At 27.4% G+C, this 19,739-nt stretch overlaps 1 protein-coding gene across 1 annotated transcript in view; it reads right to left on the reverse strand.

Annotated features, from left to right (window-relative positions):
* The window catches only part of LOC107444575 (staphylococcal nuclease domain-containing protein 1), a 61,339-nt gene extending 44,926 nt beyond the window's left edge, over positions 1-16,413 (reverse strand). The window contains exons 1-5 of the mRNA XM_043041169.2: positions 15,830-16,413; positions 13,297-13,440; positions 7,989-8,130; positions 3,452-3,533; positions 1,513-1,771 (exon numbers count right to left, since the gene is read on the reverse strand). Of these exons, the coding sequence (XP_042897103.1) occupies positions 1,513-1,771; positions 3,452-3,533; positions 7,989-8,130; positions 13,297-13,440; positions 15,830-15,883 (681 nt within the window). The 5' untranslated portion in view covers positions 15,884-16,413. The remainder of the gene's footprint in view (positions 1-1,512; positions 1,772-3,451; positions 3,534-7,988; positions 8,131-13,296; positions 13,441-15,829) is intronic.
* Positions 16,414-19,739: the final 3,326 nt, after the last annotated feature.

A 19,739-nucleotide genomic window follows, 5' to 3' on the forward strand; every position in this document is an offset into this window, starting at 1 on the left:
GTATTCTCATGAATCTGGTGACCTTATGAAATGCATAAAAAATTTAATTTTTTATTATACAGATATTCTAAATGGTAATTTCAATGTCTCTTCTAAAAGAATGCTGATATGCGCGGTCTAGCGCCATTGCGGCGCTTACTATAACTTTTTTTTAAAAAAATTTCATTTTTATTGAGGTGCGGCGCTTTCGATGAAAAATACGGTACTGTTAAATGCATGTTTTTATTAAATTTAAATTTAACTAGGGACAATAATTTTCATGGATTTTTAAATTTGGATTCAATTTTTAAGCTCAAAATTTTACAATAGCAAAACTGTTTTTGAATATATGAGAAACAATACATATATATTTACCAGTCACAAATGATTTTTATTAGTAGTAGCAATTTTTTTAAATATTATTTTACATTACCACATTTTTGTGTTGATTTTCTAATATAATTTTTAATTTTCACAAAATAGGTACTTCTCAAAAAAACCTATAAGATTGATTAAGATCCCAGATGATTGATTGTTATTCAAAATTTATTGAGATGTAAATGATTAGTTGTCTACAAGCAAGTGTGGAGATACCTACTATATAATCGATTTTCGCAAAGCATAGTATTCCTCTAGAAGTAATAAGTGATTGAGGTCCCCCTTTCAATTCTTGCAAAAATTTGGCAGCTTTGTGAGAAATTAGAAAATTAGACAAACCGAGTTAGCGTAAAATAGCCTAAATAAAATAGACAGGTAGAACATTTCAGTCACATTATTAAATGCTCACAAGACTCTAGCTAGATCACAACATTCTAATATCCCTATTTAGCTTCATTATATCATGCAATGCCACTTGTAGGGACATCATACTATCCAACTAAACTGTTGATGAATAGAAAACAAACTACCATTTATGCAACTTAAGCAAATTCCAGAGTTTCAGATATCAGATTCCAGAGTTTAAAATATCAGAACCAGCAGAGAAAGAAATTAGTGAAATCTAAATCTATAAAAAATTATGGCAGTAAATTCATCCTGGAAATGCTGTGATAAAAAAGGTAAGAGAATTGAAACCTGTCCCAGTTTCCAAACAAAATGAAAGTTTATTTAATGTATTCATACAGAAAACAAAAAGTGTAATTGTTATAGAATTCACCTTAGACCTAATTAATGTGCTTCTGATATTCTGCCATTACAGTTTTTCAAGTCCTGAATATGATGGCCGTGATTTGACATTGGAGTTCAATTCTCAAACTGGGGAATCTAATCACCTCATGTTTCAGATCCTCTCATTTAATGACCAAACCTCAACAAAGAGTTGACCAAAAGTCCAAAACTTCCACTTTATAAAACTGTTCTGAACACATACAAAAATCAGGAAGATCAGGACAAAAAGCTAAAAATCAGGACGTATAAGAACCAAATAGTTTTTATCAGGAAAAATCAGGAATACTAGGACTATTACAAACCCTGCTTAATATTAAAAAAAATATTAATATTGTTCAGTTAAAAATACTGATAATATTTACTTACTCTTATCCCAGACAACATCAGCTTAATATAATAATATTCTGGAAATTCGTTTGAATATAAAAGCACTCTAACAGTACTACCATCAACAACATGTTCTACAACAGCTTTTAGAGGCTTTTGGTGATAAGTATCTTTAAAAAGTTGTGGATTATCAATAGACCATCTGATATCTCTAACATGCTCTGCAGCATTTGGCCCATGTTTACCTTTGGCAGAAGTTTTTGCAATTTCCTCAAGGTCTCTTAGTTTCTGGATGTATCTGAAATTTTAAAGAAATATTTGTCAACTAAATCAATTAATACACTTTTAAAAAATTTTAAAACTAAACAAATTGCAAATGTAAAAAGAGTCCTAATGTGTACTTTTTAAGAAAACCATAATTTTGAACTTACAATAATAAATACTGATCTCAAAAGTTATTTTATGTTTAGTTATCATTAATAGAGGAAAAAATAAAAGAAATAAGTGACTAAACGGCACAGCCCAAAAAGAAAGAATAAGAATAATCAGTTTATATTTTGCGAGTTAAACTATCAACACTTGGAACTGTCAACTTTCTTGGATTGAAGTTTTTTTTAACATTCCAGTACATACTAGGAAACAGAGCCCACTGCTGGCTACTGCTCACCAACCCCCAGTAATAGCTATGCAATTATTTTTTCTGTTTGCTTCACTAACAAAATGAATATTTTGCGATTTCTTTTTGTAACTTAAGCTTATATAACCTTATCTACATAAATTCAGAGTGCACCAGTAGAATATATTATACTATATACAAAAAAAATCAATAATCTATCAGAACCTTATCTACATAACTTCAGTGTGCACCAGTAGAATATTGCATACAAAAAAAATCAACCTATCAAAATGTTAGTAACAAAACTTCTGCGAAAACAGTGTTTGTAATTGATGAGCTTTTATTCTAATCTTTTGCCCTAAAAATTTTAATTTTTATGCCACACATATTTCCACATCTCCATAAAGCAAAATATAGTTATCCAAATGTAGGAAAATTTAAATCAATATACACTCCCATTTTCTCAAAAGTTAGGCCCTGAGCTTTATTAATTGTCATCACAAATGACAGTCTGACAGAAAATTGTGTTTGGTGCAATATGAAAAGTAATTCTTTGTTGTTACTGGTAATCAGAGTTAGTCTTGGAATGCAGTCTGAATGCCCTGCTTTATTCCTGGTCATGATTGTGCAAAATAACATATCTTTGGTGATTCTATGAACAATTAAACATGTGCCATTACACAATCTCTAATCCAAACAAGTTAGGCTTAGCTGCTCCTACCCTTTAGCTAGAGTATGGCTGCTATGCCTATCCAAGCCATATATAAAACATTCTTATCCAAATGCTTGCATTGATGGTATAGACATTTGTAGAGAAATGTTTTTCCAGTACCACTGGGGCCATCAATAAAAAACAATTTGTCTAGGCAGAATAGAGAAATCATTCCTTGAGCAATTTCGAAGTGTTCCTCTGAGGTAACTTCATCAACATGAAATGGTTCTATAGCGGCCACATATGGTAAACCAAAGTCCTATGCAGTTTTATCTTTGCCTAATTAACAACACACGCGGTTTTGAAATTTATTCCACAATTTATTTTTTTTGCATTACTTTGGCAGCAAGCCATCAATAAGTGGGAGAATGTGAAGCTCTTTAGGCATCATATGATTAGCCACCTTGGTAAATATGTCTTTCGATTTGTCAACACCTTCTCTGAATCCCAAACTGTCGGCAGCTTCAAGAAACGTACTGAGCATTATTCTACCAGCTGCTTACAACTCCTCAAATGAAAATGGACCACAAACTTGCAGCAAATTTTAAAAAAGAATCACTATCACTTCTGTGTTGACCTTTTTCCCCACTGGCCATATTTCTGAACCCTCACATAATGTTTTGGCTGGGATCCATTTTTAAAATACTTACTCATTACTTCTTGATGCTGCTGATCGCACACTTGCAAGACCTTCACTAATTAAAGATTCAGCAACATTTTCAGAATTGGCATCTATAAATGAAATACAAAACTTAAAATAAGTTATTTCAAAAACTGTTACCAATGTTATTTAGATTAAAGAGATAAAAAAAATTATAGAAAGCTAAAAGAGGAGTACAATGAAAATTTAAGATAAGACTTAGATAAAAATTTCAGTGAAAAGTTTCAGATTGCGAAAAGGTCTACTCTTTAGATTGCGATCTGGAGTGCAATTCTTGGCAAGTTACTTAAATACAGTGATCATTGCTGATAAAAGCACTGGATTATAAAATCAGATGTTTCTTATAATCAAATCTGCAAAAATGGAATCATTCCAAAATCAAAAAGTATGCAAAAACCATATTTTTATAAAATCAAAGATTATCTTGTTTTTTGTTATTTTGATAATGGATGAGAATTACTTTTTGAAATATAAACATAAAATAGAATAAGACGATAATTTAAAAATTCTTAAGGATTAAATTCAGTTATTACATAATATTACACATTTTGCTAAATTTTAACAGTGGTGAGTGCTTTTTTCTATGAGGAAGCACCCTGCCTTTTTTTATTCCTAGGGAGAACTCTTGTTTCAAATGTACTGATGTCACACATAACTATTCAAACTTCCAAATTTAGTTTGAAAACAAGGTTGTGTTTTTGGTACTTCTGGAATATGCATGTTGAAGTTTGAATATAGGAATATTACCAATGTCTAAAATTAAGAGTTTTTGATTCAATATGTGTGATAATGGTAAAGTAATGAAATAAATAATATTCAATAGAGTAAGCCTACTTATGTTCTTTTAACAAATGCCTTAAATTTCCATTTGAAGAAATTAGATAGAGCTTAGATAAAATCAAACGAGTAGTTGAAGATTGAATTGAAGCTTAAATTTAGAGATTGTTTAAAAAAATTAGTAATTTCAATTTGAGCTTGATTAGTGAATGAGGTTAAAATCAAGCTTTGTTTAAGATTGATTGATAATTTTTTTTTTTTTTTTTGCTTTGTGAAAGTTTATTATCTTCCATATTAATCTAAATAAATATGTGATTAAAATTTTATGAAGATTAATAGTTTTTTATTGTATTGATGAATACTATTTAATAGACATAGTGGTATTAACATAGTGAATTCTCCTTGAGGAAAGAGTTAATACAGACATGGTGTGAGTACATTATTCAGAGTTGTCATTCATATCTGGGAAAAAAATTCACTGTGTTTTTCTTGCACTTATTACACACAATATATTAAAAAGAAACACTCATTCACTGTGCACTTGTATGAGTTATATTAGAGTAACAATACAAGTTCTAATTGCTGGAAAAACTAAAGAAAAATAAGGAACAGCTCAACATTTAAATATTGCTATACTAAATGAAATAGTACAGTATAGTTGAACTATCATCTTTAAATATCCCATAGATCTCACCTTGACAGATTGGAAGTTTTTTAAAGATAAGAAAATTCGTGTATTTAACCAGTTTGTAAGGAAAAATTGAAAATTCCCTGTTATTTTAAATGATTTTTAATTTCCCTGTATTTTCCAGGTTCTCCCTGGGAAGTAGCAATCCTGTTATTGTATCGAAGTTTTGTTATATACCCAATCAATTATGTTAATCTTATAGATATTGCTCTATAACGATGGATTAAATTTTTGTAAGTGAGGACGTAAATAACTGTCGTATCTCTAATTATCGTAAATTTAATAATGTAGAAATAGTAATTCCTCTTAAAGATTACAACATTGCATTAAATTGTAGTATTTCATGAAGATTAAATCCTTCGTAGTAATTGAGACTTAGGTTTTTGATAAATTTTGAATCAAGTTAATTTCAATGAGTGAAACATAAATTTTTAGGTTCGAGTCTTTAAATTTTGAAATTTAAGAAAATTTCTCAGTATGTTTAACAAAACAATTTTTGATAGTTACAAACATTTAATATAGCTGCGTCAGATGAGTAAACTTCCCTACAGTGCTTTTTTGTTAGAATATTGAAATGATCTGGATGTTTTTTTAGGTAGGAATTGTGTGTGCATATGCGAGAGAAAGAGGGGGGTTACTATGAAAATTTTAAGCTTCATGAAAAGAATGTGTAATAAGAAAAATACTTGCAGAACAATGTTATAAACATTATAATTAAAATTTAATGAGTAGCAAAGAAAAATTCATTTTTAAATATTTAATTTCAGGATTTCATTAGATTTAAAAAGATTTTATGTTTTTCATTATCCTAAGTTCAAATTATTTATGAAAATTTTTGGCAGTTTAAAGTACGAAGTAATATTGGTTGATTTCTTTACAATATCTCTAACATTTTAAGAATGATACCTTCAATATTCTGCTGTTTAATATCACTGTCTAACCTCTTTGTAGCTTTAGTAAATAATTGGCCAGCTGCTTTTTCATTTTATCTTTCTGTTTTACTACAAACACAAATGTCACACAACTTTAAGCTTGGTCCAACTTAAGCTTTAACAACTTTTAAGCTTGGTCCATCAATAATGTGAATTTCCTTTATCAATAAAGTGACAAAAATCCTGTTACTTGTTAAATCCCTGTTAACGCCCTTTATCACAACAGACTGTTTGTTAATGGTTCCAAAAAATATTTTTTAAGAATAAATCCTGACCAGGCCAGAATAAATTTACGACGCAAAGGAAAGAATTTTAGAAAGTACTTAATGACTACTGCCCATTACTTAAGAATTCTAGCAGCAGCCGGTCCTAAAGTCAGCTTCATAAATTTATAAATTTTAATATTCATATCCTATTGTAATTTTCAAAAAACTTCCTCATCTTGCTGCTTACTATCAAAAAAATAAAATAGCAAAATTACCAGCACTGTCATTCTTGTAACCCATTGCTTCGAAAAGCATTCTCAATTTTATGCAGTTTGCACAACACAGTGTCATTCAATGACTTCTCTCGTATGCTCAGAAGACTAACGTTGATCAATCTAATAGCTGCTTTAACAATTGGGCCATCACAACTTATTACAAGTGTATTTTTAAATGTCAAGTAAACATTTAATAATGCTAATATGGTTTGATTATGCAAAACTTTGGCCTTGGAAACTAAGTTTAAATGTGCTTTTGTACAATTTTGTCCTCTGTGTTGAACCAATACTAAATTGCAAAGTTTTACAAGAATTCAGTCAATTAATACACAAATCATTCTAAACTGGAAAATGTAGAAGAAACTACCCTTTCTTGTTTGACAAAAGAATGAAAATAGAAAATTAGCATCAGTTCATGAAGGTCATTTGATAAATTTTTTTTAGAAGAGACTTTAAAATCCAAATGTTAAAAAAGGGAGAAAAGAGTGTCCAAATTGCAAAAAGGTTCTTAAAGGGATCAACTATAAATGGGCTGTGTTTTGTTAATGTTTCATTTAAATCATCTACACTTTAATTCACATTTTGATATTCACCAAATAAAAGTTTATTTAAAGAACTCTTGCTTTGTTCATTCCTCCCCTGCATATTTCACTCTCCAAACTTAATAAATGGGTAGTGCAAAAAGATAACCAACCATCAGAGGGTACTCAAATAAAACAAAAAAGTTTCTGCAGGCAATTTATCGACTCTTGTAACTAGTTTCGGCCAATTCGCCATCGCTTGATTTTGATTCAATTTATTCGAAAAAACTGATCTTTTTTAAAAATGTTTTAATTTTTATAAACTCTACATTTATTATTAACATTCCAGCATACATTTCTATAAATTCAGCAGATTTCTGAAAATATAAAACTAGTTATTGACTTACAGTGTTTTGCCTTATACTGGCTTTCCATAATATAAGTCACTCAGAAAAAAACATCTCAATGCAAACATTTAATAAATATTTTATTAAAAATTACCTATCAACTCTTGTACGCTTAAATAATATTGCTTTCATGCACTTTTCATTTTACAAAGTATAATAATATGAAAATAAGGAGTATTAAAACATACTTCTTTCACTTCATCACTGAAAATACTGATCAAATTACATACTTGATAATGACCATCTAAGAAAAAAAGTGATTCATGTATAGCTTCCTAATTTCAGTGGCTTTTTGTTTTCTTTCTTTTTATTAAGCTCAACAAGTAAAAAATTAATTTAATCATGAAATAAATGTGTTAATAATTTTTGTTTTTATACTTAAGTATTCAATATTCTTTATTGAATAATATAAGTTACAAAAAGGCTGAACTACGAAACGCACATGTTCTAGCAAGACCAAAAGACCATTTTTTTATATAATGAGTAATAGCAAAAAATTTACCAAGGTGGTTACAAATTTTACACAAATGGTGTTTGCATAAATGTCTGGTGCTACTCTTAACGTTCACCATGCAGGATCAGCAGCAAACGTGTTAAGCACATGCAGAAGCTTTCAAATTAAATGTTCATAAAGAAGTGCAATTTATAAACATCACAAAACAAAAATGCTTTAGAGAACAATTTTCAAAGTGCAAATACTAATGAATTGATAAACACTACCTGTCCCATTATATACAATGCCATATTCTCTTGCACCACCAGTGGAAGACTTTTCACCACCTTTTGCTTTCTCAAAAGTAAAGAAAACTCTCTTGCCTACTAATTTTTGGCGTAAGAATTCTCTAGCTTCCCACGCATATGGCTAAAAAAATTTTTATAAAAATTAAACAAAATAAGAAAAAATAAGCACAAAGCAAAGTTATTACAAACAGTTTTTGATGAATCAACTCCTACATTTATAAAATTGAATAATTTCGTAAAATTACAGCAGATTTCTAATAGTCATGATCACAATAACTTTTTCAATTTCGATCCTATTTATAAACAAGACAGCTTTATAAACCTAGCAACTAACTTTTCCTCAAAACCAACTAACAAATCTAGTTTCTTCTGCACGCAGAATTTCTTTCATATTCATAATTTTTTATTAATTTAATGGCTGACACAAATTCCGTTTAACTCTGCTTTCATCATTTAATTGATCGAAAATTTTAAAAATGCAAAAAAATCTTACGTGCTGAAGAAACTACATAAGTAATATCAAGAATGTATAACTAATTTTGGAAAAATTTTGAAGGCCACAAACTCTAGAAAACAAAATTAATAGAAAGCAAAGCTATAAATTTAAAACTGCCTCATATATTTAGATCCTACTTAAAAATAGTCCCCTCAAAAAAATAATAAAGATGCTATTTTCATCCATGTAGTAATGTTTTGAATAATTTTAATAAAACAATTATTTAAAAAAAAACATTTTGTGACACAACCGTGCAATACAATAAGTTAAAACTTAGCTAGATTAGATCATTTACTAATTCAAGTATTGCTTCAAAAGCAGAGCAATGCTTTCTTCTTTCTTTTAAAAATCTCATAAATAAAATAAAAAGGAAATTAAATAGAAATAAATTTTTAAAGTTCAAGATAAATTTATTTTGATTCTGAAAACCAAAAAGCAACAATAGTTTCAATATGTAATTAAAATAAATAATTGATCAAGATTCAATATCAAGATTAATTATATAATTTTTTTTTTAAAAATTGATTAAGTAATAAACAACTTAAGAGATTGTTTTAATATTTGATTTGGAGATAATGGAAAATTCTTGAACATTTTAAAGTGGAATTTTCATTCATAAGGTATTTTATTTAAAAATAATAATAAAACTCTTAAGTTTCCAGACATTAGTATTAAAGAAAAAGTTTTACCCACACGTTGATAGATTTACAGAGTTCTTGGAGTTAACTATTATTATAACTTAAAAGTGAAAAATTAGTTCTTGTAATTTAATTGCTATATAACAAATTTTTATAACAAGAAAATTAATTAAATTTAAAATATTTAAAATTAATAAGAAATATCTAACTTTAAGAAAATTGGCCATGAAATATATATATAANATATATATATATATATATATTATTAGATAATTTCATCTTTAATATAGGCAATAAACTGATAAATAATATTAATACACTTAATTAACAAGATATGTGTGTACAAATTTATTAAGAAAGATAAGGATAGTTAAATCTCTAATTCAAAATAAATTACATTACATAATAGGTTACACAGATTTCGCAATTCTGTATAAAACTAAAATATGGTTATTTTTTAAATAAGTTTTTTCTAAACATTTGTATCTCCTTGCCCAGTTTCTTCTAGTTTTTACCTCCAGTGTATTTTCTAACCGTCTGTGAACAGCCGACCCATTTTTTGGGTTTACGACGGTTAATGTTCAACTATGTAGCCTTGTAATTTTGAACCCAATCCAGAAAACAAGGGAACTCCTAGATCAAGTATTGCGAGAAATTTGCCTCCGTGGAGGACTTTTTGATGGAACTAACCCGCATTAGCGTGACATGGAGAGGAAGACCACGAGAACCTCCCACGGTTAGCCTAACGGCAAGGAGACTAACCCATGATCCGACTACCACAGAGGATATTTAACGTCAGCGATGTGGTCGGTGCAAGCCGGATACGGTATTCGTATCAACCAGCCATCGCCGGAGTTCGAACCTGGTTCACTTCATTGGAAGGTGAACGCTCTATCCCCTGAGCCATCACGGCTCCCTCCAGTGTATTGGAAGAAGCAGGTTTCTTCGAAAAGAAATCTCAACCCCGATGAAAACATATAGGAAATCTTAGTAGGAAAAAGTGTATATAGGAAGCACATTTATTAATAGTTAATTCTTTATATTTTAATGTCATTACTTTATTATTTTTCATCAAGCAATTATTTGATAGTTTATGTTGGCCCATATTTATCGTTTGCTGTCCCATGAAAAGTAAATAATCAAGGTTTTAAATTTTTTTTACAAGGTTTCCGATTACTTTAAATTTCTTAAACTTCCTTTTGAAAAGCATACATTAAGGATTATTAAAAAAAATTAAACGTTAAAATAAATATGATATCCTTAAACAGTAAAATAAGTTATTCAAAGGATTCCTATATAGCCAAATTTATTAAAATGCTAATTCAATTGGCATATTTTATCTAATAATTGATTTTGATGAGTCTATTTGATATTATAAAACATGTGCTTCACCTAATAAATTATCTGCAATCCTTTCTACATATTCAGTATTTATATTTGATTTCTACTTAATAATACTGGTATGCTAATTAAACAGAAAACAAAGCAAAATACATTGCACGCCTAAACCAAAGCAGTACGCAAAATTGCCCATCTGAATCCTCAAGAATTAAAACCATATATAAAAATTCATTGAAATATATCTGTCCATTATCATCATCACTACAATCTATGTGCTTATACTTCAAATTTCACTTAATGTAATTTAATTTAGCAACATAATTTCAGTGCGCATGATAAAACTAGACATTCTTGTTTCACTAAAGCTAAAAAATTATGTAAAATGAAAAGAAATTCTAATGCACATTTTTTATTATTTATTAAATAATTAAATAGACAGTAATGTTGATATCATTCTCAATATTTTTATTTTTTGAGTAAATAGAATTTTTGACATATTGAAAAAAAATTTTTATATGTATTTATAAAATTTTAATTCCTGTTTCTGATGTGTAGAACTAAATAAATGCATATTCTTATTTTCAATACTCTTATAACATAGATTAATGTTAATTAAAATAATGTGAATAAAATCAACTGGAATATATATATATATATATATATATATACGTGAAAATGAAAAAAATTGGAGTGTCAAGAAATTGGATGTTTTACTATTATTTTTATTTGCTTTTATATTTTGAAATCTTTCTTAACTGGAATATATTAATTTCTCTTCCTTTTCTTTTAATTTAAAAAAAAAATTTGAAAGAATCAATTTAAAGTTATGTTGGGATAACAAATTTTTTCTAAAGGCTACAGCTATGTCAGAGATAATTCCCTGCATTAAATCCAAACTAGTATAAATAAATGAAAAAGATTAATAACTTTAACATTTTTAAAATCTAAAACTATTTGTTATAAAAAATTATTCAAAAAAAATTTTTTTCAGTTAACATAATAAATCTTCAAAATGAATTTGAAATATACTTTAAAATTAAGATTAACACGGTTAAAAAAATGAAAAGAAAATTATCTTTTAGGGGTTTATTTAACTATTTTTGTCTTTCCCCTTCAATGCTATTTGGTACAGGTGCGACAAAGACAAAATACTGCACATGCCTTTTTATTCAGTTTCATCTTTCAGCATAGAAACAAAACATAAGCCTACTCTTTGAGGAATTTCTTTGCATCCATAATTAATTCTACATTAAAGGCCTCATTAAAAGAAAAGTTAAGACAGTTTGTTTCAACATTGAACAAAACATGAAACACATTGAACATTGTTGAAACAAAACGTCAAAAAAAAGTCATAAATAGTCATTAAAGAAAATATCAGAATAAGAAATAAAACTCCTTCATTTAAATAAATTTTAAAAAAAAGCTAGGGTTAAATTTTATTGTGCTTAAATTTAGCCCACTTAAAGACTCCTTATAGTAAAATCGTTGTCATACAACATGCAAACATTGAATTAAAAAATAAACAGAAGTTATTAAAAAAACTTTTTTATGCACATTATACGGGTGCATTTAACAGAAGTAAGAAATGGTGGGGATGGAGTGTCAAATGAGAAAAAGGGGTCGCTAGTAAGCAGGGTTTGTTGATTTAAATCACAATTTAAATCAACTGATTTATATATATATATNTTTTATTATTTTCTATTCTTAGTTTTAAATTTTATATTAAATAAATTGCTGCATTAATAAATTTTAGTTAACGAAATTACTTTCTTTCTTGGTGTGTGTTAAATTCCAACACATTTGAAATTACATTTTTAAAAATCTTTTGAATCTTGAGATTGAAAGTACAGATTAAAGTAAACATTTAATGCTGTCTTAATATAAACTTGCATAGCTTTAGAAAGTAATTAATAAATATGAATTTTTTTCACAAAAAAATACAAATAATGTTAATTAAAATTCCACCTTTTGATTGAAAAAGCATGGAATTAAAATCTACATTATATTTCATTGGCGAAAAATGTATATTTCTAAAGCTTGAGGTTATCTTAAAAAGAAATTGCCCTAATATGCCAAAAATGGGGTTTACATACACTATTTCATTCAGTCTTTAAATTTCAATTCTGCATTTGTTTAAAAATGGTTGCTATGCATTCCAAGCTATGCATTATAATGAAAAATTGTTTTAGGTAGATAGAACTTCTAAAATATTGTAATAATATAGTTTTACATACCTGCCAACTTTTACGCATTTAGCGTAAAATTTTATTTCTATATTTAAAGAGATAGTAAAATGTATGCTTTCTATATGTTCCTTGCATTTATAAACTTAATTTATAATATTTTTGATCCACCACTATTTTTAAAAAAATTAAGCATATATAATAATATGTAATACTATTGCAGTAATCCGAATAAGCTTGTTCAAAATACAGCAAATATTTCTGCTTAAAATTGTAATTTAAATTTTATTTTACTATCACTGGGGAATATCATCCATGAAAGGATTGAAAGTTGGCAAGGTATGGTTTTAATATTAATTTAATTTTGATTAAACATTCATAAAGTTTTTGTAATCATAAATCAAAGTTCTTACAGTGTATTTGAATAAAAGTCAAAAAAATCCAATTTAAATCAAAAAAAATCTGATTTAAATCAAAAAATCTGTTCTTTTTTTTTGTTTTTGTTTTCTTTCAATCAAAAAAAATCACTTTATTTTATTTAGTTGCCACACATACTGAGTAGCAACCACTAATCTTGTCCTTTACCCATATGATAGATAAGAATTTTTGCAATTTGATAAATATATTACCTCATCTTTTGTGCTCTCTGCTGTGGTTGTCGGTCGCCTGGCTAATTTTCCCGCTTGAATGCCAGTTAAAATAATAGTTATTTCATCAGGTGGTCCACTTCTTTTCGGCTGACCTTTAAGGACTATAGTATCTCCAGATATTACCTTTAAGGTAAAATATGCATAAACTGTTAAATGCAACATTAATTTTACATTTATCAGACAACTACAGATGCAAACAAATCTTAATTTTATAAGTTTTCACCAAGTGACAGTTTTACCCATAGATTAAATTGTCAAATACCTACTACCATCAAGAAATATCAAGGCATCAAATATTATGATTTATCTATATGAACATTATTAGTGACCTTTTAAAATTATATTGCCAAAAATGTTTCTGAATTTATTCAGAACTATGAAATAGCATTTTTAACATTCAAGCAATATGATAAAACATCCATTTTTCTCAAAAGTTATATCTTGAAAAAAATTTTATAATTGCAAAAAACTAAAACATTAAATTTTTTAAAAACAATATTTTTGTAGAAAAATTGGAACAATTTAGTTATTTTAAATGTACAGAAATTTTGATTGCCAAAATAAAACTTGTCTTCAAGATAAACAAAAGACTATCCCTGGAGTGAGCAGGTTTCAATAGATATAATTTTAGCAGATTGATACTATCCATACACAAAATAGTACACTCTCTTACCAAGATAAACATTATGAACACAAAATTTTGGGACAATTTAAAAATAAATTACAAATCTGTCTAAGTTTATAAACAACTGAAAGACTACTTACTTGTAATTCTTTTTAAAATTCAATACTAATTCCAATTACATAAAAAATAACTAGCAAAAAAAATGGAGCACTTGAGTTGTATCTAGATATAAGAAATTTTTAACACATGTGAACTTAGTTGTAAGTGTTATTGGCTATGGGCCTTCTCTTATCAGTCAATGAAATTGCAAAGTGATTGATGCAGTAGTTGAACTCTACTATTTGCTACACTTAGCCTAGACACATGCTGGAGCATGGACTCCACTTCCTAAAGAATTATATGTGCATGTAGTTCAGAAAAGAGCTAGTCTCGGCCTTAAGACATCAAGATTCAGCATCATCGACCAATTACAACTTGCATAAACTATTCTACAATAGGTGAAAAGTTTAATAGTAACTGGCTTCTTTCATCAGGAAAACATTGTCTCACGAGTGTGGTTATGTTACCACTCTCAATGAACGTCCCACATGGATTTTTTAAGAAGTCATCTATGAAGTGATTTAACTAGGTATAAACAACGAGCTCAGATTTGGCTGTTTGACACAATTATTGATCATATTTCCAACAATTAGTAAGGTTGCAAGTTTGCCTGAATTTCAATGAATTAGTGATATTTTATTGAAAAATCTGTGAATTTTACAAAATACTACAATTTCTGCAAAACTGTTTGAAAATGTAAGATATTATTTAGTTTAACTTTTAAAATACATTTTAACAGTAATTACTACTTTACTGAACCTGCAAAATTAATAATTAACAAAATATTTATGGAAATGTATCTATATAAAGATGAGAAAATAGAATGTACATATTATAGCAGGGTTCCCTCTTTTAACAAAGGAAAAATTAAGGACTTTTTCGAAAAAATCAGGGACTTTTTCAAAAAATTAAGGACCTTAAAAATAGCATGATTGTTTATCATCGAATATAACACTGGTGACAGTGTCAATTATTTACCTTTCTTAAAAAAAAATTTATCAATAAAATAAATAAAAAACAATTTTATCATAATGTAAGTATTGATATACTTGCAGTTATTAACAGGGTTAGCCAAAGTAGGACCAAAAAATTTTCGCAAACCTGGGTTTGGTTGTTCTCTTTTAAATATTTTAAATTGTTGAAGGTTAACGACATTTATGAAACTAGTCCTCATTCCATTTTTAATGATTTCATTGAAATTTAATTTTTAAATTAAGTGCAGAAAATAAGATTTGCAATTATTTTCATATATTAAAATAAAAAAGAGTAAATAGAGAAATTTGGGAAAAACATTGTAAAAATTATTAAAACAAGTTTTAAATTTCGCTCTTAGACATGCATCACATATTCAGTTGTGGGCCAATCATGCTAAATATTCAGTTATGCTATAAAAATTCTTTCTTTTCAATTAATAAAATGTTTCATTTATAAGGGTATATATTAAGAGAATTAATACTAAAAAGTTGAATTGAAGTTTTGCATGAGAGTGGTTTTCTTAACTATGTCATGTTAAATTAGTCCTATTTCAAGTAAAAACAGGCCATACTAATACTCAAGCACCTTAAATAATTCCACTTTTTTTAATATATCAATTTCTAAAGTAAATACTAACATGAATGTTTTCTGACAATGTATTAAAATTATCATTCAAAAATTTCTAGACAGCATATTTAACGTTTAGTAATTAATCGTAACCTGTTAAATGATATTAATATTATTAAGGGGCTAAATCAAATTTTGTGAGGTCAGTGACCATTACCAATAAAAAGTTTTAATTTTCAGACTAACCTGCTTCACAATACCATAGCCAGTTTGAATCGGAACAGACTGCTGCGTTGTCATGATGAAAACCTTAAAGTTTTTTAGAGAAGTAATTCAATAAATATTGAATTTCACTCAATATGGAAGAACTGCTGATTGTAAGATTGAAATTTACTTACAATAAAAGTAAAATATTTTATTTAAAATAACAATAACATTTTATTTATGAACTATAGAAAGCGATGACACTATTTGTTCTTTAAGCTGCTTCGACAGTTTAATCAAAAACAATGTGGAATGAGAGAGACACTTTTGTGCCAACGTTTAAAATTTTTGATAACAACCAAATCAAACACGATAGCAGACGAGATGATGTGGCGTAACCGTAAACAAGTATAAGTGAAAGTAGAAGCTTAAAAGCTTTCCATATGAAACTCAACAATCGACAACAAAACTATATTTAAAATTCATGAAATGTTTTTTAAATACATAAAAATTAAACCAACACCATGTTATTTTTTAATTTCAAAAGATCAAAAAAAGTATGGAGTTCGATGCATCAAGCAAATGTTTTGGTAGCCAAGATTCTTTTACGTTAACCCTACAAATCTGTGCCGCGGTGGCATTGAAATTGGGGGAGTGCTAAGTCTGTTCTAACGCCAAATTTTGCCCGACTGGCGCCAAGCTATGTTGAAGCCACCGAGAGTCAAGGCCTCTCAGTAGGTTTGTGGCGTCGGACTCGGAAGTGCTAGCGAACCATAAGATAACGCGGTATTCAGATTTGTATTACAAAAAAACTATAATAAATAGTTCAAATTTCTTAACGACGTAAAATATTTTTGCTTTAACTATTTTAATAGCACTTAAATCTTCTTAAGTGGGGAATTTTTAGCATTTTATTAGAATAAATCAATGTTATTTATTACGTTATATAACTCATTAAAATGAACTTGTAGGACTGTTAAAAGCTTTTAATGAAGCTATATAATGTGTATTTCATAATAGAAAATTTTAATAATAATTTTTTCTTTTAATTTTAAGTCTTGATTCATCATAACTATTTTTAATATCAAAAGAATAAACCTCATTTAATTGCATAATTTATTATTTTCTACTAATAATCCAATATCAAATATTGGATTTAATCACATATTTGAAGCTTAGAAAAAATACATTTTAATTAGGAAACGAATACTAAACAAATAAAAATATGTCATATCATGGCAGAAAAGAGACAAATAAAGAAATTAAAATTTTATTGGTGCATTCATAAAATTGTAATTTTAAAATAGGTTCTAAAGAATTCTTTCAGAATCGTATGATATACGTTTAAATTCCAGATGGAAATAATCTAAACGTAAACACTGCAATTATCTACAAATAAACGTCGCATATAAACATAAAAATGGACAAAATAATTTAGCTAAGTTATAATTATAAAATAATAATAAATAAATTATGAATAAATTAGCGAAGTATTTCGAGACTTCAGATTGTAAAACTTTCAAATAGTATTCATTATTTTCAAAAATAAATATGATTTTTTTTTTTTTTTTTTTTTTTTTTTTTTTTAAAAAAAANATAAAAAAAAAAAGTGCAGTATTTTCAAAACTTAAGTTTTTCTAACATATAAATTCATTGATGACAATCTTTCTTATAAGATTTGTTAAAAAAAAAATCGCAAAATAAATATTCCTCTAGAAAATTATTAATATAATATTCTGAGCAAAAATTGTTCAATAATAATAAAAAAATATGCTTGGTAAAGGACAAGAAAAATATTGCACAATTTTTAGGAACTGCATTTGAAATTGTCCACAGGTATTTCTTAAATCATAATTTTTTTTAAAAAATAAGATTAAAAAATATAAAAACATTTATTAAAATCATTTTTTTCCTGTTACTCAATAGGATACATTCACTAATTGATATACTTTATAATATAGATACATTTGAAAGAATCTGTATACATATGTATAAACTATTGTTTTAAAGCTTGTTTACATAAACTCTTCTAGATTTATAGGATAAACATAAAAATGTGAATAGCACATTTAATCTGGAGTAGACACAAAATTTATTTATCTTTAAGATTGCAAGAATCTAAATTAAATTTTTAAAAAAAAAAATAATAATAATGATAAAGACAATGTTTAATTTTTAGTTTTAGAATAGATTTTAGGGGAGTTCGAAAAATAATAAAGAAAATAATAACGTAACAATTTAATTTTTTTTTTTTTTTGCCAAATTCGTACAAAAAAATATTACAAGGAGAAAATTTTCATTAGATAATTTTAGGGAAAACTAACATATTTTAAGCAATATTAATTAAAATAATAACATTAATTAAATAATAATAAATAATATTAATTAGAAAGTTTTAAGATACACAAAGGCAATTTATCTGCGTTAGAAAGATTCATACCAAAGCGCATAACTATCAGTTTCATTAATATTCACTTAAAATTAAAGTATACAAAAATTAAAATGGCTAACAATGAATTAAATTACTTTTTCATTAATTTTCTCCTTCTGATAAAGATTTTTCAGTGTGAAAGTAGTAAAATTTTGTTTCATAGTATTCAAATAGTTTATGGAACTGGCGGCAAGTTTTGACAGTAAACTGGCAACAATTTATTTTCTGATTTCTTTGAATCTTTAATTTCTGGGAAAAGGACCTAAAGCAGGTACGTGCACCCCCCCCCAGGAACGTCTTGATAACACGCTGGGCCCCCGGGCACAGAAATGCTTTGGTACCTTATAACATTTCATACAACTTAAAATCGAACTAAAGAACTTCGCATACACGAAATAGAGCATTTCAACATATGCAATAATTTGAACAAATTTAAATACATTTTAATTTAATTGTATTAAATTTGTTTTTAGTAGACACGAAAAAACTAAATTCACATAAAAACTTCATTGGAACGTAGAAAAATAGATTTCGGTTGCTTTTATTAAGTTTCCCTGATGATAAACTGTTCAAATTATTGTTGTTTGCATGATAATCAATCACTATTTGTAGAAAGAAAAACAAATTACACACTTTATACAACAGAATATATTTATCTTAAAAAAGTATGTAAGGCAATTTTGTTGATTTTTTAGCTCTCTTTTAAATACAATTTATAAAAAGTGAGATTCTTAATGGCCCCCTGAGTGCCTGGGGGCCTCGGGCTTTCCCGGTGGTGCCCATGCGAAAGACGGTACTAGCCCCACCCCAAAAAATTTCCATGCCATCAGATTCTTTTTTTTGCGTTTTTTCTTTAAGCCATTAAAATGTTATTTCTCCTTTACTAAAAATTTTGATAGTTTTTATGTAATTTAGAATAATATGATTTAATATAACATAATATAATTTAATATGATTTAGCGAATTTTATTTAAGTATTATTATCATTGTATTTACGTGTTATTGTCTTTACTAAGTTTGTGATTGAAGTTAGTAATTTTTTATGAATGATATATTCTGTTTTAATTATGTTTATTTTCTATTAACATAGTGAAGTAATTTTTAAAGATACATTTTCGCTTTTATTGCTATAATAGCTTAATACTGATTTAACATTTTTCATAATTTTAAATAATTTACAGCACGTTCGAATTCAAAATTCGCATTCTAATTTGTTTCAAAGATTAATTTTTTAGTAAAATTTGATAGATTATGTTGAATGTTCTTAGAATTTTTAACCAATACATACCATTTTCATACGATATATCCCTTTTTTATCTCTAATTAATTTGAAATCTAGCGTGCGATTTTTTTTCTATTTATTGCATTAAATACATAACGATATTAGTATCAGATTACACAATAGCAAGGGGAACCCCAGTGATCTGTCCCCCCGTCTCCTCTTTCTTTTCTCCTCCTTTCTCTTCCCCCTTGTCATGGTTCCGAATTTACTGGTGAGGGCTTTTCGTCTGCGTTCGATAA

The sequence above is a fragment of the Parasteatoda tepidariorum genome, chromosome X1 (assembly GCF_043381705.1).
Source record: "Parasteatoda tepidariorum isolate YZ-2023 chromosome X1, CAS_Ptep_4.0, whole genome shotgun sequence".
In the NCBI taxonomy this organism is placed as follows: Eukaryota; Metazoa; Arthropoda; class Arachnida; order Araneae; family Theridiidae; genus Parasteatoda; species Parasteatoda tepidariorum.